This window comes from Oreochromis niloticus, linkage group LG1, assembly GCF_001858045.2.
Source record: "Oreochromis niloticus isolate F11D_XX linkage group LG1, O_niloticus_UMD_NMBU, whole genome shotgun sequence".
Taxonomy (NCBI): domain Eukaryota; kingdom Metazoa; phylum Chordata; class Actinopteri; order Cichliformes; family Cichlidae; genus Oreochromis; species Oreochromis niloticus.
The window spans coordinates 13,942,459-13,964,816 of record NC_031965.2 but is presented as its reverse complement, the minus strand read 5'-3'; the positions used below and the strand labels follow the sequence as shown (position 1 = coordinate 13,964,816).

Genomic DNA, 22,358 nt, shown 5'->3' with positions numbered 1-22,358 from the left:
ACATAAAAACAGACACATATTTGTTTATTCAAGGACATGGTTTAAAAACACAATAAAGAGAACATCTTCAGAGCAATTCAGCTCTGCAATGTATTCCCTAAGTGTAATGGGAAATTCAAATATAATATTAAAGAAAGCAATCAGGAATTTTTAACCACAGCACCAAACAACAACAAAAAAAATCAAACAAGAAAACAGTACGTCAAATGAGGCAATAAGACCCCCAGAAAAATCCATACTAACAAATGCATTGAAAAGACCAAAGACAGCAGTCTGTTACACTTATCCGATTATCTAACAGCTGTGCACAGCTGGTGTTTAAGCTGCAGAATAATATGCATTTGTTCTAATTTGACCCACCAGATGATAAATGATGTATATATGACTGTTTACTATATATTATGTTTGGACAAATAATTAATTAGAAATGTAAAAAAACAAAACAAACATTCAAAATTAAATAAAAAAATATAAATTTTTAAAAATGTTGGAAATGAAAACAGTAATTGGATTAAGGAAGACCTTGTTGTTGTTTTCGGTCTTTTCATGGGATTTGCTGAAAATATGAAAAATGCAGACTACTACTACACTGATTCATTAAGGTAAATAAGGAGGGGAGACTTATTGTGTAAATTCCCAGCTACGCTCAGATTATCAGAAGCAGACAGAATTTTATTGACCTATCACAGAACGATTTGGATTTCTAACATGAGCGCAGATTCAACCGCCATAGCAACGCTACCTCTCCCTCTCCACGCCTAATTACTGCTTTCAGTTTATGCCTTTTCATTGCAAATGGAGCAATCTATTGAGAACTCCCCAAATTGAAGTCCCCATAGTGAGACTGGTTTAATACAGACAATGCAGAGTGGAGTGAATGAGAGCTCATTGTACATATCAAACAAACCTGGTTTAATGCATTTATGTAAGTGTGTTTTGGCTGTTTTGTTTGTATTTTTAAAAGGGGGTGGGGGTGGGGGAAGTGGGGGGTTTACATGCATTTGTTCATGCAGAGCAGGAGCTCCAGGCGTAGAGCGATGCGTGTGTGCCATCCCAGAGGGAGGATGCGAATGTAGCGAGCAACGATGGGCGGCCGCAGAAGGTTCTGCACAGACGAGGACCGGTCAGAGTTCCCATAAAACACCTGAAAAAAGACAGAAAGGCAAGATGAAGGTGTAGATTAGTTAAAACCGGCACATCTGCAAAGACTAAAACTGACCATATGTTGGGTTGTTTTGCATTAAAGCTACTATTTCTAGAACCACAGGTACATGGTAGCTGACTTGCAAACAGTTATCATTCAGCTGGTTTTCAATGACTGATTAACAGTTTAAATCACTTCTAAAATATGACTTCGCATGACATCAGTATCAGGCAAATCTAAAATGCCTAATGTTTAATGCAAAGAGGCATTGACAAAGAATTATGTAGCTTCATTCTTAGCCTAGTCAAAAAGAAACTTCTGGTGTCTGAGTATGAAGGGCATTACATACAAAATTTTAAATAAAGAGAATGATAAATGGCTCAAAAAATAAATTTAAAAACCATTGAATACGTAGAAAAAATACATAGAAAAAATACATAGAAAAAATACATTTAAAAAATCGTGGCAGTAATTAAATTCGCTGACAAATTAGGTTACTGTTATATTGATTCCTCTGTTTATTTGTGTTCCGTTTTACTTAGTATTTTATTTATATGCAGCTGTCAAATACTGCATAAATACAGAAAAAAGATGAAAAAATAACAGGAAATGTAGATCAATTAATACAGACTCCTTATTTTTTATATTAAATTTTCATACATTTCATGACATGTTATTTATTAATTTAGGCACTTTCAGGCCTCCATACTTGAAGTGTTGAACGTCACATTATACAGTGTATGCAAAGTGCACTTAACTGACCCTGTTGTTTCCAGTCTGGTCTTTGTAATAGATCCAGTTGAGCTTCTCATCTGTTCTGTACTGAACACTGTACTTGGTAATCCACTCATCGGCATCACAGCGGCCCTGAGTGAGAATCCCTGACACCACCGTCACCTCCCTTAAGTCAATCTGCAGCCACTGACTGCTGTCCTGGAACTTAGACAGCCAGGCGCAGCTGGAGGAGAAAGACAAACATTTAATATCAGCACTGATTTCTACAACAAATATCATAGTTGGTCACGACAGTTTAGCACAACGCAGGACAGAGAAATTTACAGTGCCTGTGCTGTTTTTACAATATCTTCTCTAAAGATAAAATCCTGTTGTTTTGTGTTCTGAGGAAACTGACAGTTTTTAACATGCGATATGATGTTTTCTTTTCTGAAAGAGAGAAAATGAAAGAAAGGATTCAACTTAATGCTTAAAAAATACAATATTTAGCATTTTAAAAATCCATCCATGGATGGATGGAGTATTTTAAAAAGTCCTACTAGATTCTGTATGGGTTCTTACAGTATCTTTTTTTCCCATTTTGTCTCATCTATATGGTTTTTTAAGCGAGAGCACTTTGGTGTGTTTAAGTCACAAAATATACATAAGGAGTGTGTTTACTACACTTTTCCTCACAGATGGTAAGAGTCATGATCTTTTTTTTTTAAAGAGACACAACAGTTGGCTGTGTGGTGCTGGCCTATATATATATATACCTACCCAAAGCCCTGGCTGTTGAGTCGCGCCTTACTCGGTACCCATGAGGAGAACCAGCCAGTGTACTGGTCCTGGTTGGAGCAGGTGATCTGCTCTTGACTCACTGATCCAGCCTCAAAGCCAAGAGGTCTGTGGTAGGGACACTCTGCAAAGGAGATTGGAGACAACTTAATATGAGCGCTCTTAGTTTCAGGTAATATGTCTTCTTTTACTGAAAGTTCTCGTGGCCATGAGATTTTAATATCGTCACCCTGAGAGAAGAGAATACAAACGGCTATCTTAAGCCAAGTAGTACATCACAAAAATATATATATATATATATATATATATATATATAGATATATATATATATATAAAGACCATCAAACGATCACCACTAAGCCTGTCCTTAATTCTCCATTTCACCATCCTTTCCTCTCTCCTAACCCCTGCAGATTCCCATAATCACACCCTCTCGCTTCCATGGCCCCCACTGTTAGGAGCCTCTGTGTGACCCATATCCCATCCTAAAATCCTGCAGTTTAATTCTCCGCGGTGAGAGATCAGTGATGTCCATTAGGGCAGCAGACGGACAGATGGCCATGTTCTGCTCTCCATGGCTTTGGCTCCGTGTTGTTCCCTCGCTTCCTTTAAAATCACACGAGAGCCACTCCTTTACTTGGTAAATAAATCCTTAAAATGTGTGAGAGAGCGAGGGACAGTGGTACATGAGTGAGAAAAAACATCAGCTGTGGACACATGGAACAGAAACTGTAGTAGAAGTAGCCTGCTGCTCTTTTGTTTACTACTGGCTTAAGCCTATCTGGCACAGGGTTGCATCCTGTCTAATCCCAGTATTACAACACACCCGGCAGAAGCGTCTGTGTGAGTCAGGAGATAAGTGTTTACATAACAGTAATGCAAATGCCTCTGTATTCCTCCCTAATGTGTTTCCTGACTAAAACAACACATATTCAGATGGCTGAATCAACAGGCAAACTGCGAGGTGAGACTCCGTGGATTGAGGAACTCTGCGAACCCTGACGCAGAGCGGGCAGGAAAGTCTTTCTCACTCATCAGTTCTCATCCACGTAGCGGTAATTGCTGGTTTTGTAATTGTGAGATCAGCACGGTCTATTATGAGCCCCGTAATCTCCGAATCATGCTCTAATATAATGATAGTCGGCAGAACTTCTTCCTCCTATCTGTTTCTGGTTGCCATGTGATTTGCGGCTCAGCTCAAACACACTGATTCACTCGTTTGTCAGCTCCTCTCCTCATCGAGTCAGACGTGATTCAGATCTGATCTTTAGCTCTCAGGCTCAAGTGAGGCTGTCAGAAGACCTTTTTTGTAGTTTCTTTGTAGGAGGTCCAAAAAAAATAGGAAAACAAAACAGGTTTACATATTTCACTGGGATTTAGTTTAAAAGCTAAATCCCAGCCTAAGTCGGCAAAGTGAGAGAGCTTCAGAGAGAGAGCGTTCAGTTTGAGGATGAATATGGTACGATTGAAAACTCAAGATCAGCTATTAATGGGCGCTGCAGTGAGATTATTTTTGAGTGTTTCTGACAAACATCCAAATGCAGATTTCCTGTTACTGAAACGGGAATTCTGGAGGACTGTGCAGTGTTATCACAGGTAGCTTCTGTTTCTTCACATGGCCCCCCCTCTTCTTCCCTTTCTCCAAGGATGTCCAGTGAAGCATGTCCATCCACCCTGCGGCGTCAAATCTGGAGCCTAATGCACTCATTGCATGAACACGAACACACACTGAAACTCTCCTTCTACTTGTATCAGCAGTGATAATCGTTTGAGCAATTTTCAAGCAAGAGTCCCAGAAAATTAAAGCGTTCAGCACCTCAAATATGAAGATTTGCAGTCTTACTTTGTCTTCAGCTGAATTGGCTTCAGTTCTCTGATTGTTCATCAGATTAATCAGTAATAAAAATCACTGTTAAGTACAGACCTTTCGGTTTTGAGCAGGTTAAACAACAGTTAATTCTTGTCTATCTAACACACCCTTCCCTTCTCCTTTCAACTATTATCACTTTAGTGGTGCAATTGTAGATCAGCAAAAGTCACGTAATAAATCTCATTAGTAAATAAGTCTTGACACATGGGGTTAAAACACATTGATGTTATGAATTAATAAAGTAGTGATTGAGATTTAAGCTACTTATATGATTCATGTCCACTCAGAGTGATGTTTAATGGCTCTCACCCGGCATGCAGTCCACTCCTCGCACCAAAGATGAGCCAGACCCAATGGAATAAACCTCCGTCTGCGATTCGCCTCCATCACAATCACATTTGCAGGACTTGTTAGTCCACGCCCCGGGGTTCTTATACAGACACACATAAACAATGTTTATTAGCTGAAAATTGACATAGAGCTCATTTACAAATGATAATAACTCTGGTGTGGCTGTTATCTGTGTTTTGCTGTTGATGTTGTTTTTCTTTCTTTTTCTTTACAAGCAAATCCTAACACTGTGACAGTTAAATCATCTGTGACATATTGCTGGGTTGCTGAGATTTTTCATACCTCCTGAGCATAAATGCTGATGAACACTGTTCAGCCAGATGGACAGGAGGGGGGGGAAAGCCAGTTGATGAGGCACAGAAGAAGAAGAAAAAAACAGGACTGTTAGGACACCATAGTCACCCTTCCTGGATACTAAAATCTGTCAATCAATCTGTTAGTTTAACCACATTAAGAAAAGGTAAATAAACATAACACACACTGGTAATAAAATATAATATCAGTGCAAGTGTAAGAGTGAAACTGTACCGTTTGTTCCCAGGAGAAGGAGGCCCAGCAGGAAATGTTGTATGATGAGAGCCATCTTCTAACCCGCTCCAAACCAGACCAGACTGACCATAGACTGAGCATTCAAGCTAGTAGTGATAGGAAGGCTGGATTACAATAATCCACGGGACACTAATGGCCTTATCTAATGCCATCCTTATCTAACAAAGCCCCTCCTACAGCTATTCACCCATCACCATTAATGCCATCATAGCTGGAAAATCTCCATGTGGTCACAGAGGTCAAGTCAAAAATCCTGCATTTAAAAAAAAGAAGACACCAGTGCAGCCAATTGCTACACTAGAGTTATGTGTGTGTGGGTGTGTGTGTGTGTACAAGAGTGAAAGCAAGAGAGATGGATGCCGGTGGTGGCTGATGCTGGGCCTAGTGATCCATATGATTGGACAGAAGGACCTGCAGTTGGATGTCATCCTCAGATGTTTGCAGTTCTCTTCTATACTATCATGTTAGGTTTGAAGGAAGGAATGACGGAACTTGGTTTTTAATACTTGGTTCTTTGCTGTGACGTAACAAGAGTGACATAAAATTGTATCGTATTTATTGTTTTATTTTATTTTTATTTAAAAAATGTTTTAAAAAATAAAAAATTTTAAAATTAAGAAATTTAAAAAAAATAATTCAATTAAGAGACTAAATACATAGATGAAATTAGTATTTCACAAATGTATCAATGTATCATTGTTCAATCATAAACCATTTTTCTGTTGGCAAAAGTCTCTCATAAACATACTCTGTTTTATTAAAAATGAATGCATGCATTGTATATATTGCTTATAGATCTATTTTAGTTCATGTTATTTAGTTATTTTGTTTTTTGAGGGGATTTGAAATGCTGCAGGTGACAGCAATTTAGAGACAAGCACGTGGGTAATTTTCATGAGAAGCAACTCTTAAAAACAAAATAAGCGAGTGTCCTGCTCCTGTTTTTGTTTGAGCGTGGCATTTCTCCCTCCTCCCACTCAGGGTTTTAAAGCCAGGTGGGTAAAAATAATTAAGCCTAATCAAGCTAAGCTGTTTCCAATTTGTGCTGATTAGAGTACGAGTTTCACTCCCTGTGCGCCCTTTTGCTTTCATCACCAGTGGCCTTATAAAAGAGATTCTGCAAGTTTCACTGGGTGATTTCTCTTCATGACTTTTTTTTTCCTTCAAGGAACTTGACACAGCAAACATGAAGGCGACTGTTCATGTAACGCGTAGGATCCCTCCACGCACCAAAAAGAGGATTCATGCTTACTCCACTCTCATCTACAGAGCTCATAAAGAGGTTAGAACGCACACTATAATTGTTTGTGCTCTTTAATCTTTAATGACTTTAACATTAAAACTACATCTCCATCTGGCCTGTACATGTTCCTATGTGATGAGGGACTGGTTTCACATGCACTTCTTTCTCGGTGTTCTTCTTCTGCAGGTTAGTCCTGTTGGACTGAGAAGTCCTGAGTTTCTGACCAGGAGGCATGGTGTCCCCAGACTGGTCCTGCTCAGGCTTGTAGGCTCGGAGGCTTCTCGGCTGTCCAAGTCAAACAGGTTGAAAGTCATCACTCGGAGAGAGCTCAGTGCTGCTGTTGCACACGTACAACGGAGGATTCATGCAAGAGCCGCTGCCTGAAGATATAGACTTTAAAACAAAATTTTATTTTTATTATTAAAGGGTTTATTTTTTTAATCTCTGCCTCTTTATTAAAGTAAAGCTGTTAGGTATTTAACCCTAACAGCTGGTGGATGGAAGACTAGGACAGACAGAAAGTGTGTACGCTCAGATTTATGGAGGGAAATTGTAAATGTGGCATGTCAGGGGTGGACAACTCCAGGCCTCGAGGGCCAGTGTCCTGCAGGTTTTAGATGTCCTTGATCCAACACAGCTGATTTAAATGGCTTAATGACCTCCTCAACATGTCTAGAAGTTCTCCAGAGGCCTGGTAATGAACTCATCATTTGATTCAGGTGTGTTGACCCAGGGTGAGCTCTAAAACCTGCAGGATACCGGCCCTCGAGGCCTGGAGATGCCCACCCTGTGATATGTGGTGAGATCACTATAACACTACCAGCGTTAACGGGCTTCAGGATCGCTGTCTGACTACAAAAACAAAATGATACTGTTTTGTATGAAAATCGTCACACTAAAGCGGCTTAGAAACACTGAAGTAGGTTTTTACAGGTGCTTTCTCAGTCCAATCTGAAGTTTCAGGAGAGGCTGGATGATTCAACAATAGGGTTCAAACATCAGTAAACTTAGGCGAAGTCCCGACCTTAACCCTGGGGAAATGCTGTGGCATGAGCTTAAGTGCAAGTGTGGCTGGGTGGGGATTTTTCCAGGCTGCCCCCAAATAAAGGCGCTCTCTTGTCATAACTAGGATGAAAACCAGACTATTTTGAGTAAATGTATGTTTTCTCAGGAGGACAAAGAAGTTAAAATACACACATCCGCTTTCAGGCCGAAATCTCTTCTCATACTTGGATAACAAGCTAATTAAACTGCATCTGAAAACTTAAAACGCTGTCAAAGGAAAAACAACTTCTCACTCGTGAAACACCGGCCCCTCCCGGGTTGAGGTTTCACTCCACCTGATGCCTCCGCCTCTTCTGTGAGCTCTCCTCCTGCACCAGTAGCTCCTGTTGCATGTAGAGCTGCTCCGGAAGCGCACCAGAGTCCTCATATCGACCTGTTTTTACCCTCAAATCGATTTCATAAGCTATTAAGGGAATATAGAGCGCAACCGTATTTTATTATTATTGGTATGAATGAACTGCATGACCCTGTCGCGCGGATAAGAGCTACAGGTAGGTTTGAACTGATGATTTTTGCCAAACACCTCGTTGGAACACGATGCTGTCCTAAAAGGTAACGCACAGTAAGACAATGAGAAGCATTTTTGTTTTATATTGGTATGATTTGACTCGATTAACTAGCAGGATAATTCTTACTGTCGCTTTTTTGTATTGTATTTTATTTTTGTAAGTTGAAGCCAATCCTGCACTGTGAATACATTGAAGGCAACATGATAATCGAGTACTGCTTTAACGATGTGTCTCTATAAAGGGAGCACCTTCTCATATCAATCAGTGTCATGTCACCAAATGCCACCAAACAGCTGTGGAAGAAGCGGCTAATGTGAGCCCTCCTGGACCCTCTCTGTTAGCCATCATGGGATGTGGCACCTCTGTCGCCACAGAAAAGCAAGGGGAAACGCTGGAGCAAGGTAAGCATGTGTAGGTGGTTTAATGCTGGAGTACACCGGATATTGGGATTTTTATTGCCCCCCCCCCTGTCCCCAGAGAGATTTGTTCCTCCTGTGAAAGGTGGGGAAAAACCCACATGCAAAGACGTCACACACACAAAACAGCCCATAGGTGTTAAACACTAATTGGAAAGCAAAGCTCATGTGATGTAAAACAGCATATGTATTCGTGCTGTGTAATACTGGAAATTTTGGTATAGATCCGATACTAAGTAAATGCACTGCCAATGTTACCAATACCGATACTTTTAAATTATAAAGACAGCTTATGTAGGGAAAAGCGGCAACTTAGCAAATGATTAACATAATTCAGTGAGCTACATACTGAACAAAGAAGATGAAAGCAAAGTATCGATCCCATCGCGCTTGTACCAATACCGATACCAGTGATAATATCGATATTTTTTAATGGATCCACCCACCTCTACTGTTTCTGGGCCCTTACAGAGACTTTGATTTCCCGTTACTCGAGTACAAGATAGTTTAATAAATGATTACACATCAGGCACATACAGTTGCCCCTTATTAAAAATGACTGCAGTCAGTTCACCTAAATTGCAGGGTGTACTCCAGGTGTTACTGCATGCTTGTGTTTATGCAAAGGCATTTTGTAATGCTAGTACTGCTACTACTATGCTTTAGTAAGTTACTAACCTGTTCTGCTGCAGCGAGTTGATGATAGTTATTTTTTTGCTGCAGTAAATGTGCCTCTGATTTTGACAGATGATGCTTTCCCTCCTTTGCAGTCTGTCTTTTCTTCTCTTTAATGAGTGCTGCTGCTCCCAGAAGCTTGTTTAATTTGCTTAGTTTTCCCAATCCCACTGTTGCACACGACCTCCCTTGTGTCTTGTTATCTCTCATACCGTGTGTGTGTCTGTATATGCTCATTTGCACACAGTTTTATTCAATTACGCGTTTCACGTTTTCTCGCTGAATTGTAGTTTTCCCTTCATGCAGATGAACCAGTTAAGACTCCCAGCCCGGCTCTGAGTAAGACCCCGCTCATCCTTAACCGTCAGGCTTTTACTTATGTGGCATGTATATCTGTGTTTGTGTGCTTGTCTGTCTGCAATGTTACATTTTGCAAGAGTAACGGAGGGTTCCTGTGGCCTGTGGAGTTCTGCAGAACTAAAAGATGGGATGTTTGCTTTGAGTGTGCTGGTGGAGATGTATAGGGGAGGTCAGAAGGAGCTTCACTTGTCTTTGTGGATCTAGAGAGTATGAGGAAATAAGGAGTGGCAGAGAAGTATGTTAGGGTGGTGGAGGAAGCATATGAGGATGGTGAGATGTGGAGTAGGAGTGACACAAGGGTTCAAGGTAGGGTTGGGATTTTATCAGCGGTCAGCTCTGAGCCCCTTTTTGTTCGAAGTGGTGATGGACAGCTTGAGAGATGAAGGTCAGGCAGGAGTCTCCATGCACTATGATGTTCGCTGACATTATGATCTGTAATGAGAGGAGGGAACAGGTGGAGCCTGGAGCAATGGAGGTATGCACTGGAGAGAAGAGGAGGGGAAGTCGGTAGAAGCAAGACAGTACGTGTGTTAATGAGAGGAAGAAAGGTGTAACAGTGAAGCTGCAAAGAGTACAGGTAGTAAAGATGCACGAGTTTAAATATTTGGGTTCAGCCATGCATGCAGAGCAATGGACAGCGCACAATGTCAGGAGTGATTTGTGGCCTGCTATGATGTATGGTTTGGAGACGGTGCTGCTGACAAAATGACAGGAGGTGGAACTGGAGTTGGCAAAGCTGAAGATGCTAAAAGTTTTAATACGAGTGACAAGAATGGACAAGATTAGAAATGAGTACATCAGAGGGACAGCTCAGGTTGAGTAGAGACAAAGTTAGAGGCGAGGATGAGACAGTTCAGACATGTTCATAGGAGGGATGGTGGATGTATTGGATAAAGTTGAGTATGGAGCTGCCAGGCAGTAGGAAAGAGGAAGACCACAGAAGGGTCATGTATGTAGTGAAGGAGGACATCCAGAGGGTTGGTGTCACAGAGGACGATGCTAGGGATGGGGTGAGATGGAGATGGCCGAAAAAAGACGTTTTAAACATTTTCATCTGTTTTCATCTTTGTTTGCTACTACATACACTCACTGGGCACTTTATTAGGTACACCTTTTGCCCTCAGAACTGTCTTAGTTCTTCATGCCATAGATTTGACAAGGTGCTGGAAACATTCCTCAGAGATTTGATCCATACTGAGATGATAGCATCACATAGTACCTGCAGATTCATCTGCTACACATCCATGATGTGACTTTTCTGTTCCACCACATCCCGTGGGAGCTGTGATTTGAGCATTGTGGCATGGTGCGTTGTCTTCCTGGAAGAAGCCATCACAAGGGTACAAATTTTAGCCCTACAATCTGAATGTTTCAGCATGAAGCATGTTGCTATCATACAATTTTTGTGATCCTTGAATTGTAGCCTCAGTTTCCTGTTCCTAACTGACAGGAATGCCACCTGTAGCCCGTCTATTTCAGAGATTGTAACCAGTGGTTATTTGAGGTACTGTTGCCATCCTATCAGCTCAAAGCAGTCTGGCCATTCTCCTCTGAGCTCTGGCATCACCCAGAGATCAGCAGTTTGTCACTAACAACCATGCCATGTTACTTACATCACCTTTCTTCTCTATTCTGATGCTCAGTTTGAACTTCATCAGGTCATCTTGACCTAAATGAACTGAGTTGCTGCTATTTAATTGGCTAATTAGATATTTGTGTTGATGATCAGTTGAACAGGTGTAGCTAAAAGAGTGCCTAGTGAGTGTATTTTCTCACATGTTGAGCCTGTAAATTTAAAAAATACAACATTTTGTTGCAGCTATGAAGGCAGCTGTTTTGATCCAGCGATGGTACCGGCGCTACATGGCCCGTCTTGAGATGAGACGCAGGTACACCTGGAACATTTTTCAGTCTATTGAATACGCCGGGGAACAAGACCAGCTACAGGTGTCTCTCACTACAGGCATCTATTTTGCAAATTTCAGAAGTATCATAAAGCTTAAACATGTGTTTCTTTTTGTTTTTTCAGCTCTCTAGTTTCTTCACTTTCATGCTGGACAACTTCACTCAGCTGAATGGGAATGGGCCAGGTTAGGGGAGAAAATTCTAATATCTACAGCGTAAAAGAGTGTATTATTATTATTACTTTCACTATCATCATCATCATCATCATCATCATCATCATCATTATTATTATTATTGTTATTGTTATTGTTATTGTTGTTATTATTATTATTATTATTATTTTGCATGTCTAAAACTTAGATTTTTGCCTTTAATATTTGGAACTGCTGAAGTAATGTTTGCTTCCTTTTGGAGTAAAATATCACACTGTAGCAGCTAAATAAATGTGCCTAATTTTAAGAAACATTAGTTTTCTTATCAGTTGGTGTTTAATGATTGTTCTTTTTAACTTTTCCAACACCCCCATTGCTTAAATTAACACCATTTTGTTTGTTATGCCACTGTACTTTAGATATTTTGATCTAGACGAGGAAACCCATTGCGTATACCCTGTTGCTTAGCAACTACTGTGAATGTGGAGGCCAATGTGTCAGTGTGGTGCGCTGAAACAGCTGTGGCTTAAGTGTGTATTGACCCGCTCTTCCAGCTCAAAAGCATAATGCTTCATTGACAAGCTAATCCTCAGGGAAGCCCTTTTTTGCTCATCATCTCCTGAACATCTTCTTCATGGGTTTTACATTAAGTCTACGTAAGGGATGCAAAGAGGCCAGACTCTGCTGTCTCGGTTTACTACGTACGGGATCTGTGTTTTTATATTTGTTTGTCAGAGACAATATAGAGGAAATAACACAATGGGAGAGGGAAATGGGCCTCTGGGTAGACGTCTGTCCCAGCACTGTTTGTTTGCATAATTTAGAGACTGTCAGGATTTGTTCTTATATTTGAAACATCATTGAGGTCTCAAATATGAGAAGAATATTTAGTATATTCTATATTACCTATATATGAGATTATAGTATAGCACCTGTATATGAGATTTGTGTAGTTTAAGACAACGAGAGAGAAGAAAAAAGCAACAATACACTCCCATTACAGACAAAATAGAAATTGTTGGTGACAAGCTTATCATTGATTAAGTCAGAAAAAGAAGAGCTGTGTGGTGGGTGGGTTGCAAAGCAGCTTGCAGATGTGCTGCAACTATAGTCATGTTAAAGCATGTTCAGAAGCGCCACCTAGAAAACATTTTGCACTGGGATGCTTAAAAGGGCATCAGCTAAGCCATCATCTCACGTGAGCTGGCATTAATAATTGATTGCTAGCTGAGGTTTTTAAGGGTTTATTTTTTTTTTTCATATAACCAAATATTGCACATTCCTGTTTTGGATTTAAAGGATGTAAAGGTGAGGATAGAGGAAAAGGTACAGGATACATACCATTTACTAATTTTTTTTCTTGACAAAGATAAGATTTCATGTTTGTGGACATCTAGCTTTCATTTTAAATAAATTATATAATATGTAAATTGCGTTTCAGACTTGATCTCCCAGCTGCTGGATCCAGTGGTCGACCCATGGTTAGACAGAGAAACCTGCTACAACTTGATCCATGTTCCAGAGTCCTACACCGGACCTAGACTGTCGTTTCCTCTCTCTGTCGCTGATACAAATGCACTCCTGAGTGCTTTTAAGGATCAGCAGGTACCAAATATGAGCCTTTCACTTTGTCTCTTAAACATCTGATTGTCTGCTGGTTTAGATTTGGGGTGCTCACTGCTTTTTTTCCCACACAGACTCTCCATGCCAGATATGTTCTCCAGCTGCTGTATGAGACCAAAAAGCTCCTCAAACAGATGCCAAACATAGTCCACTTGTCGACATCCTACTACAAAGAGATCACTATATGTGGTGGGTCTCAGTGTCTCTTGTTAATTTAAGCTTCAAAATTATAAGTTTTCAGGACCACAAAACAAAAAATTAAAAAATATATATATTTTAATCTCATTGTAGCCTATGCTACACTGCAGTGAAGCACAGACCAAATGAATGATCTCCATAGTTTTTAAATGATAGATGATGCCTTGTTGTTGTTTAAATACAGTTGATTGTATCTTACTGGCAGCTTCCCAAGAAAGGTAAGTCCTACTTATTTGCACACTGATCAGCCACTTGACTCCTCTTGCACAGCTTTCCTCCTCCTACCTTTGCATGTCATTAAACTCAAGAATACTTGAGTAACAAAAATGAAAAAACACACACTCATAAGGCTGAGGTGGAGCAATCCTTATGATTAGGGAGTTTTAGACCACTTCTGTAAACCCATAAAGCAACAGGACTTCAGTTTCTTGATTGCAGTGACTTTTTTTTTTTTGTACAGGTGATCTGCATGGGCGACTCGATGACTTACTACTTATATTTTATAAGGTAAGGCTGCCCGTACAACAGCTTTCTTAAGCATCATTCGTGCATCATCTACCTCACAGCAATATCAGATTTCATGTAGATTTTTTATAAACAAAAGACTGAACCCTCTGCAGTTAAATCCTAAGCAGTCGCTATATGTAATTTTTATTTTTTAATAAATTTTTCTGCCCATCAGAGAGCAAAGAACAACTAACTGACATGCGTCACGAAACTACTCACATATTTATGTCCATTAGTCATTCTTTAGACTGTAGGTCATTGCAGGGGGGTTGTCTATGACGACAAACCTCAGATGGTTAAATAAGTAAAAGCTGAAGATCTGACTGTTTTTGTTTTTCTCAGAATGGCCTTCCCTCTGCAGAGACACCGTACGTGTTTAATGGGGACTTTGTGGACCGTGGAAAAAAGTCAGTTGAAGTGGTTATCCTGCTGTTTGCCTTCCTTTTGCTTTACCCAGACTACATGCACCTGAACCGAGGAAACCATGAAGACCACATAATGAACCTCAGGCAAGTTTGGAAAAGGGTGAAGTGAAAAATATTTACCTGTCTAGGTTCACCATGAACACGAGGAGAATAGAGTATCAGGGTTTAAAGGTATGTTGTTTTCTTTTTTCAGATACGGGTTCACAAAGGAAGTCATGCAGAAGTACAAGGTAAAGTCCAAATACATGCCGTCAGTCTGATTTTTTTTTTTTTTGATGTCCACAACTCAGTAAGCACTTTGCAGCTTGGTGACTGTCACGGCTGATTTTTTTAAAATTACTGTTCTCGCCTGTTTGCAGACTCATGGCCGTGAGATCCTTCAGCTGTTTCAGGATGTTTTCAGCCTCCTGCCCATCGCAACAGTTATAGACGGAAAGATTCTGATCGTTCACGGAGGAATTTCAGACCAGACTGATCTGGACTTCCTGAGCTCCATAGAGAGACACAAGGTCAGTGGAATCAATCAGCTGTGGCCACCAGGGGTCAGAAAAAACAACTTTTTACATGCGGACACACTCATACCCACCACATATCAATGTAGCTGTGTGCAGCATGAAAAAAGTGGTTTGTAGTTTTATCCAGCAACAGGAGGCAGATTCCTGAGACGCATATCGAGACATGTTGTAGAGTTGGTTCAGCAGCTTCTCAGTAACAACTGCAAGGCTTAGTTATTGACAAGTTATTAGAGTAGCTTCTTTCTAGGTCTGCTACTGTTTGAATAGGGGTTAAAATGGGATTTGGCAGGTGGGGAGACCCTAAGGTTGGGTGTCGGAGTGCGGTGTGGGAAAAGGCATCACTTTCCCTACTTCTCAGTAGGGGTGGCTGTGGCTCAGGCGGTGAAATGGGATTTCTACCCACTGGAAAGGTAGCGGATTGATCCCGGACTCCTCCGGTCTGTGTGCTGAAGCATCCTTAAGCAAGATGCTAAACCCTGAGTAGTGTGATTCTGTGTACGATGTGTATGTTAGAAATCAGTCACATAAGCTCTAGTTAAATTTTATTTGTATGCAGCCTATAATCAGCTGGCTTCTGCTGCTGCTCCAATATTCACTGCTCCTTGTGGATTTAGCCAGCTGAATTCATTAAGATCTAAGCAGATGTTCTTGAGCTGGTTGGCTGATTTCCAACCCCTAGATAACATAAAGCTGGTAAAAAGTAAAAGTAAAAAAAAAAGTAAATTGGTGGGTGATTCTAATCAACACCATAAATCTGGTGTCCTTGATGTAACCAAACACTGAAAACAAAAGCAAAGTGTGCTTTGCAGTCCAACATAGAGCATCATTGTAAAGTTCACCTGTTTGTGTGTTTGTTAAACTGTTTGAAAAGTTGCATTTGAAATTCCCTGCATGATTACTCTGTTTATGCTCACTCATCCTCTATAGCGCTGATTAGATTCTGAATTAGGCCATCATGAACAAACTTTATTCACATCTGCACCTTGAACACATCACAGAGATGAGAGGTAAAAAGGGATGTGTTGATGGTGTAAGCAGACATGTTTAATTGCTCATTAATCTAAAGTGCCGCAATGCCTTTCCAGACATTTCCAGCCCACTTCAACCCCAGTTTGTGGGCTTTTATTATGGTATCAATCTGCATTCAAGATTGCTACTCCAAGTCCAATTAATGGACTCCTGCTTGATAAAAAACAAAAATATTTAGCCTGACAAAGTTTGAAGGTTTCTGCGACACTGCAGTGTTTCACACTAGGATTAGCTGAATAATGAAGCAGCAAACCGGAGGCCAGGTTTCCAGCAGAGGGGTTAAAAAGCAGGGACTCATGCACAGGGATTAAGAGAAACCGTTTGTGAGGGTTCACCTTATTTTGCAGGACCCATACAGAGTAGTTTGACTTTGCTTCACTGTTTGGTGCTCTGGTGACGTTCACTAAGTTTCAGTTTCACAGAGCTTTTCTTCTGGCATGAGTGTCTCAGACAATTGCAAAAAGATGTTTAAATGCTTCTAATATGGCAACTTTCAACACTCTGTCCTGTACCTATGCTATTTTATTGTTTTTTACTATTATTATTTTTATTTTGAATGATGGTTTTGAAAGAAAATGACACAAAAATAAAATTGTATTTGAATAAATTATTGCATTTATTCTCTTAAAATGCAGAAAGCACAGAGCATGAATGGTCATCACAGGTATCTCAGAGACTGCTTTAATATGTGTGAAAGTTATCATTAAGGTGGATTTTATAGATTAATTTGTTTATTTTTTACATTAAAATACTCATTTACTGCTTGCTAAGCACTGCACTAAAGATGTGTATATACTTTTTTCCCACCCTCTTTTTATGTTCCTTTTATGTCTTCACGTTTTGCTGTTTGTCAGCATGTTGTTTCCACCTCACTGCTACCTCCCATTCCTTCCTCTTGTAGGTGAAATCTGCCCTGAGATTTCCCAGGTGCAGTTTGGAGCACCTGGACATCAGTCAGTCCTGCAGACAGACCAAAAGAACGAGATCCACAGACAGCTCTCGTCCCAGCAGCAGTCGCAGTCAAAACAAGAACCAAAGGACACCCAACACGAGGTGTGACCGCAGCCCACAGACACTCTCATGTGTTATGTAGTAAGGTCAGTGTGCAGTTAGCTCCTGTTAACAGCTACAGGGCCTCTTTTCTACCGCCGTTTGTTTTTTCTCTAGGAAGAAGCGATGCAGGCTCAGCCGACAAGACAGCGCCGCCTCCACCTCTTCCTCCTCCTCGTCTTCCTCGTCTTCCTCTTCACTCTGCTCTCCTCGAACCCCATCCTGCCTCTCCCCGCATGCTTTTCCATCTTCTCCTTGCATGCCTTACTCTGTTAACGTCCTCCAAGTGCCTTTCCTGGACTCTCTGTCCTCCATTCCCCTCCCGTCACCTTCGCAGCATGAGCAGGAATGGAAGCAGGTGAGAGGAGCAGAGAACACATTAATATTGTTTAATAATCGGCTCATTTGATGAGGTCCTTCTTTGTCTTGGTCAACACTTTTATCTGCTTTACTCTGGAGCAGATAGTGGATATATTGTGGAGTGACCCTAAAATCCAAGATGGCTGCAGTCCCAACACCTTTAGAGGTGGAGGCTGCTACTTTGGCCCTGACGTCACCCAGAGACTACTGCTCCAACACGGACTCCAGCTGCTCATCCGCTCTCATGAGTGCAAACAAGAAGGATACGAGTTCTGTCACAATGGAAAGGTAGACAAGGTGCAATCATTTCATTTAAAAGTGTCACTAACACTTTAAAATACAGCCAAGACTAAGGGCTTAATATCCCTGTAATTAAATGGAATTTCACTGTAATTATAGTTAGTTAAGTGTAGGTGCCCTTGGATAAGAGGATAATAAGTAATATTTTTACACAAAGAAATAATTATAATCTAAGCAAATATAAGTAGTCTGTAAATAATTATAGGTAATGTGTAAGTAATTTTAAATAGCGCATGACGAGCTTTAAATTTTGTATGTAATTAAATTTAAGTAGTGCATAAGTGATTTTTTGTGCCTAAATTCTAGATATAATACAGGAAAGGAGATATAAATTACACCCTAAGTCATTTTAAGTAATTCTAAAGTAATTTTGTACTGCATCATTTCTTTGTAATTTTGCAGAAAAACAAACAATATTTTCCCATCTTACATTGTAGAATTTAGGGGAACCAGCCGTGTTATGGACTGGCTCCATCATAAGGTCACATAGGCCTGAGAATTTTGATGGTATTTATCTTTTCCTTGTAAGTCGTTAAGGCGGAACAGTCATTTCATTTATATTGGCAAAGTAAAAGGACAGTTGATTAATAAAACATTCATCATGAACATCAACATAATGAATATTAAGTAATGTTGTAAAAAGCTGAGATTAATCAATTTCATAATACCACCCACACCATGGAAAATACTGCATATTTACGATGTAAGATGAGGTAATATTGTTTGTTTTTCAGATAAATTACCAGGAAATTGCACAGGACTTAAATTTATTTGACTTGTTACCTCTTATTCTAGTGTGTTTACCTTTTAAGTATTTGAAGGTAAATATATTTCAAATGAAGTACATTGCCTTGTTGAGACTATTTGCATATTATAGGTGATCACCATCTTCTCTGCGTCCAATTATTACGAGGAGGGAAGCAACCGAGGAGCCTATGTCAAACTGGGGCGAGAGCTGGTGCCTCGCTTCTACCAGTACCAAGTCAGCCGGACCACTCGCAAACTTACACTGACACAGAGGTAACACGGGTGTCTGGTGTGTCTGTGTGAACTGTGGGGCCGATGAAGCAATGCTCAGGGTAGTAGCACTGAAACTAATCATGGCAAAATCATTTGCATAATTTTATAATTCTATTAAATGTGTAAGAAAGGTTCGTTTGTGTGTAAGAAAGGTTCGTTTGTGTCTGCAGAGTGCGAGCCGCTGAGGGCTCTGCTCTCAGAGCCTTAAAGGAGAAGCTGTTCGCTCACCGCTCCGAGCTGATGGTCGGCTTCCAGCAGTACGACCAGAATAACACAGGTGCTCTCTTCTCACTCCATTTTCTTATAAATTTCATGTTGTTTTAATGTTCAGGTTTGATTCCCAGGCTGACATGTAGAGTTTCTACATTTGCACACGCCTTGCTTCAGGTCGTGTGTCGGTCTGCGAGTGGGCTCTGGTTCTGGAGTCTGTACTGAGACTGGACCTGCCGTGGAGGACGCTTCGTCCACACTTAGCCCGTCTGGCACCAGATGGCAGCCTGGAGTATCAGTCCTGCTTCGAGGATATGGGACCAGGCATTCCCCTGCCGCAGGTCAGAAACGAAGGGGTAGAAAGGAAACGCGTACATTCGCTCGAGTACTGAGCTTAAAGGAAAAAAGAGATGAAGGAAAACCGTTAAAGTTCACTGTTTTCATCTGAAGTTATACGCCTAATATAAACATCCCTTTGTCTTATTATACAATACTCCAGTCACAAACATCCAGATTATTGAAAGGCTAATTACCTCTTCACAGTATTTTTTTTACATAGCAGTTCTTTCTCATTTGCACTTTTAAAACAGTCCATTTTACTCCTGATCCTGTTCTTTTGTCTACAATGTTGAACTTGTATCTGCGAGGAGGGATTCTGCCCCTAGTGGTACAGTTACTTCTAGCATCGCAGTACATGTTCTTGCACTGCTGCTGTTAAACACAGCTGGTAGCACTCCTGTTTTTTTTCTTTCAGGTCACTCCAAATTTGGCCGAAACTCTGTTCAGATACAGGACAGACATTGAGATAATATTCAACATCATAGACAAAGATCATTCAGGTAAATAAAAAGCCAAAAATATTTTTCGAGATAATGTTTCAAATAAGCCAAAACTGACTTGTACGTGAGTGATGTTTGTTTTAACCTGTAGGTCTAATTTCCATTGAGGAGTTTCGTCAAACTTGGCGTCTTTTTAGCGCTCACTTGGGGGTTGCCATCGACGACAGTGCCATTGATGACCTGGCCCGGAGTATTGACTTTAATAAGGATGGCAGTATAGACTTCACTGAGTTCCTAGAGGCATTTAGAGTGGTACACAAACTGGACAGCAAAGATCAGCAACTGCATGAAAAGATGGATGGAGAGAAGAGGACAGGCTGAATACTAAACTGTGGAAGTACCGATGTAGGATACTGTAGGATATAACAAAGAATACTTGAAGACCATACCACTGGAAGTGATTAGGTCATGATTCATTGGCAGATTTCTCGATTGTGGTGTGTGGGTTAAGGTTAGGAGGGGTATGGCTCCGGGAATGCCAATATCTAAGGCTGATTTAAATAAAGTGATATATCTCAAATTTTATTATGTCTTTTATTGCACCACCAGCTTTTTAGAGGGGCTGACTGTGGAAAAAAAAACGTCTTAACAACTGCTGGCTCTAGTAAAATGAATATTTCAAAGAACAGCACAATAGAGTGAAAAACCTTTACAGTGAGCTGATTAAAAAAATCAGCTACAAAATCAGAAGAAGCTCTCGAGGCGTTGTGTACTTCAGGCACTGTTTGATTTACTTTTATTCATTTTCTTCCACAGAAATTGAACTGAAAAATATGGTGCGATTGAAAAAGCTTGTACAGCTGTGCCTAATAAAGTTGACTGAATGTAGGTTTACAAGTATTGGTGTAAAAAAGACTTCCTTTTTTTTTCTTAATAAAATAAAAATAATATTTGTGTGTGTGTGTGAGTGTGGACAAGTGTCTAAGACAGACTGAATGTTCAACTCTGTTTGGCTCAAAGCTGGTAGAAAGTTCAGCTGTTGAACTTTAATCCGCGTGCTCAATAAATACATTTAGAGAGCGAGGAAGAAGTCCCTGGGATTTTCAAAGTAAAAGCCCACTGAATGCACTATGGAAAAATGTCTGAACCTTTTTGTGTTGACTGTCACATCAATTTAAAATATTTCTAAAGTACCCAAAGTGCTTTGGAGAGAGGCACATTTACATTCCAGGTCTCCAAAGAACAAAAACAAAATACACAAGAAGCTGAAAGATGTGTTTTGTTGTATTAAATAATTATTGTTGAAAGTAAAACCCACTAAAATGTTTTCAGAATTTGCAAATTGATGATGATCATTCATGTCATAAATCATGACACACTGTTCTTCCCCCACACAAGGTTCTGTTATAAGTTAAAGGTCTTGTTATTGGCATTATTGGCTGTTTTTATGTGGTGTGGTATCAATACTACATTTTTCAGTAACACACAGCACTAATTAGAAAGTCTGGATGGTCACTCTAGAGCAGGCCTCAGAGATTTCAAATCTCCACTGATGTATTAAATAATACACATTTGACTGGATTGATAATACCCAGGGACCAGGTGATAAAAGGAACCGAGATGTCTTGACTGTGGTACTTATGTTACTGCATTAAAGTGGACGGATTATAACCACCTTTTCTGAAAGGTTTTGGCTGTGGATGGGCATGCACAGAATTATATTACTTCTAATTCCTGACCTTGCTCCCTGTCACTTGTAGAAAATGGATGTGAACTTGTTGACGTCACCTTTGAAATGTTTTCCTGCGAGTGTCTTAAGGTTAACCAACGCAGCAGCACTTTAGATTATATTTAGCAAGAAAACAAAAAAGCTGAAGAGAGAGCATGTTGAGTACACTGGAAAGATTTGGGACTTTGCTGAGCACAAGGCCCAAAACATGAAGCTCTGATGGGCGAGTAGTTTGTGTCTCTATGAGGGATTGGAACATTGTTACTGCCTACATGTTTAAATTATTCACTCATGCTCACTGGAATGACACTGGCTCCTGGCTATGTCACACCTCACTGGAGTTCAAAGGACCAAATGTCCCACACCCCAAATTTAGATTAAGACAGATTTAATAGTGTCCACGTGTAATAAATTAGCAGGTTTCATTGTTCACCTTCAAGACTCATATTTGTCAATATTGTTAGAGTAAGAAAAAAACAGTTGTTTTACTTGCTACAATGTCCTTATTTGTTTGATTAACAGACTATTTTTGGCTGGGCTCCTCCAAAGCAACCTTATAAATTTATGATACGAACATTTTAAAACAATTTGTGTTTCAGTGTTGTGTTTTTTTTCTAATGGTTATGTTGTTAAATGTCACCTTGGCACACTATAATACTATGCAAAAGTTATATGAGCGCTTTTAAGTAATCAGTATGATTTGATGATTTTTTTATGATTATTTCTTAAATTGTAAAATATAAATATCCAGCAGGAGATCCCTAAATTATTTGTCCAAAACTATAAGATGTTTAGTTAAATGTATTGTTGTCTCCGTCAGAGATGGAGAGTAGGCTAGAAACTGCTTTGGCATCATTTGTAA

At 40.1% G+C, this 22,358-nt stretch overlaps 2 protein-coding genes and 1 long non-coding RNA gene across 12 annotated transcripts; 2 read left to right on the top strand and 1 right to left on the bottom strand.

The window, feature by feature from the left end:
• Positions 1–7: 7 nt before the first annotated feature.
• Positions 8–8,072, bottom strand: rs1a (retinoschisin 1a). Its single transcript, XM_003445809.4, has 7 exons — positions 7,968–8,072; positions 5,406–5,512; positions 5,160–5,185; positions 4,836–4,956; positions 2,639–2,780; positions 1,907–2,102; positions 8–1,144 (listed from the first exon to the last, which is right to left on the bottom strand). Exons 2-7 carry the CDS (start codon positions 5,458–5,460, stop codon positions 992–994), a joined length of 693 nt encoding a protein of 230 aa, XP_003445857.1. The 5' UTR covers positions 5,461–5,512; positions 7,968–8,072; the 3' UTR covers positions 8–991.
• LOC106098268 (uncharacterized) lies at positions 6,531–7,110 on the top strand. Its single transcript, XR_001224434.3, has 2 exons — positions 6,531–6,708; positions 6,856–7,110. It is a non-coding gene; the product is annotated as an uncharacterized LOC106098268 (long non-coding RNA).
• Positions 7,380–20,717, top strand: ppef1 (protein phosphatase, EF-hand calcium binding domain 1). Of its 10 annotated transcripts, none has more exons than XM_019356880.2 (19): positions 7,380–7,468; positions 8,485–8,644; positions 9,641–9,673; positions 11,514–11,641; positions 11,724–11,784; positions 13,193–13,356; positions 13,449–13,563; positions 14,033–14,079; positions 14,422–14,588; positions 14,698–14,734; positions 14,864–15,013; positions 16,950–17,101; positions 17,216–17,456; positions 17,561–17,746; positions 18,636–18,778; positions 18,949–19,055; positions 19,166–19,329; positions 19,743–19,827; positions 19,919–20,717. In XM_019356880.2, the coding sequence occupies exons 2-19, from the start codon at positions 8,590–8,592 to the stop codon at positions 20,146–20,148; spliced, it is 2,265 nt and encodes a 754-aa protein (XP_019212425.1). In that variant the 5' UTR covers positions 7,380–7,468; positions 8,485–8,589; the 3' UTR covers positions 20,149–20,717. The 10 variants fall into 10 exon arrangements, with proteins under 10 accessions (XP_019212425.1, XP_019212433.1, XP_019212424.1 ...); XM_019356888.2 differs by having other exon boundaries at positions 7,414–7,468; positions 8,537–8,644; XM_019356879.2 differs by lacking the exon at positions 7,380–7,468 and adding an exon at positions 8,071–8,225.
• The last annotated feature ends 1,641 nt before the right edge of the window (positions 20,718–22,358 follow it).

Coding starts and splice junctions, on each gene's coding strand:
- rs1a (XM_003445809.4), bottom strand. CDS start 5,460: ATGGCTCTCATCATACAACATTTCCTGCTGGGCCTCCTTCTCCTGGGA. Junction 2,781..4,835: donor AGGAGTGGACTGCATGCCGG/GTGAGAGCCATT, acceptor TCTCCTTTGCAG/AGTGTCCCTACCACAGACCT. Junction 1,145..1,906: donor ACCAGACTGGAAACAACAGG/GTCAGTTAAGTG, acceptor GTCTTTTTTCAG/GTGTTTTATGGGAACTCTGA.
- ppef1 (XM_019356877.2), top strand. CDS start 8,183: ATGAATGAACTGCATGACCCTGTCGCGCGGATAAGAGCTACAG. Junction 8,645..9,640: donor AGGGGAAACGCTGGAGCAAG/GTAAGCATGTGT, acceptor CCCTTCATGCAG/ATGAACCAGTTAAGACTCCC. Junction 11,785..13,192: donor GCTGAATGGGAATGGGCCAG/GTTAGGGGAGAA, acceptor ATTGCGTTTCAG/ACTTGATCTCCCAGCTGCTG.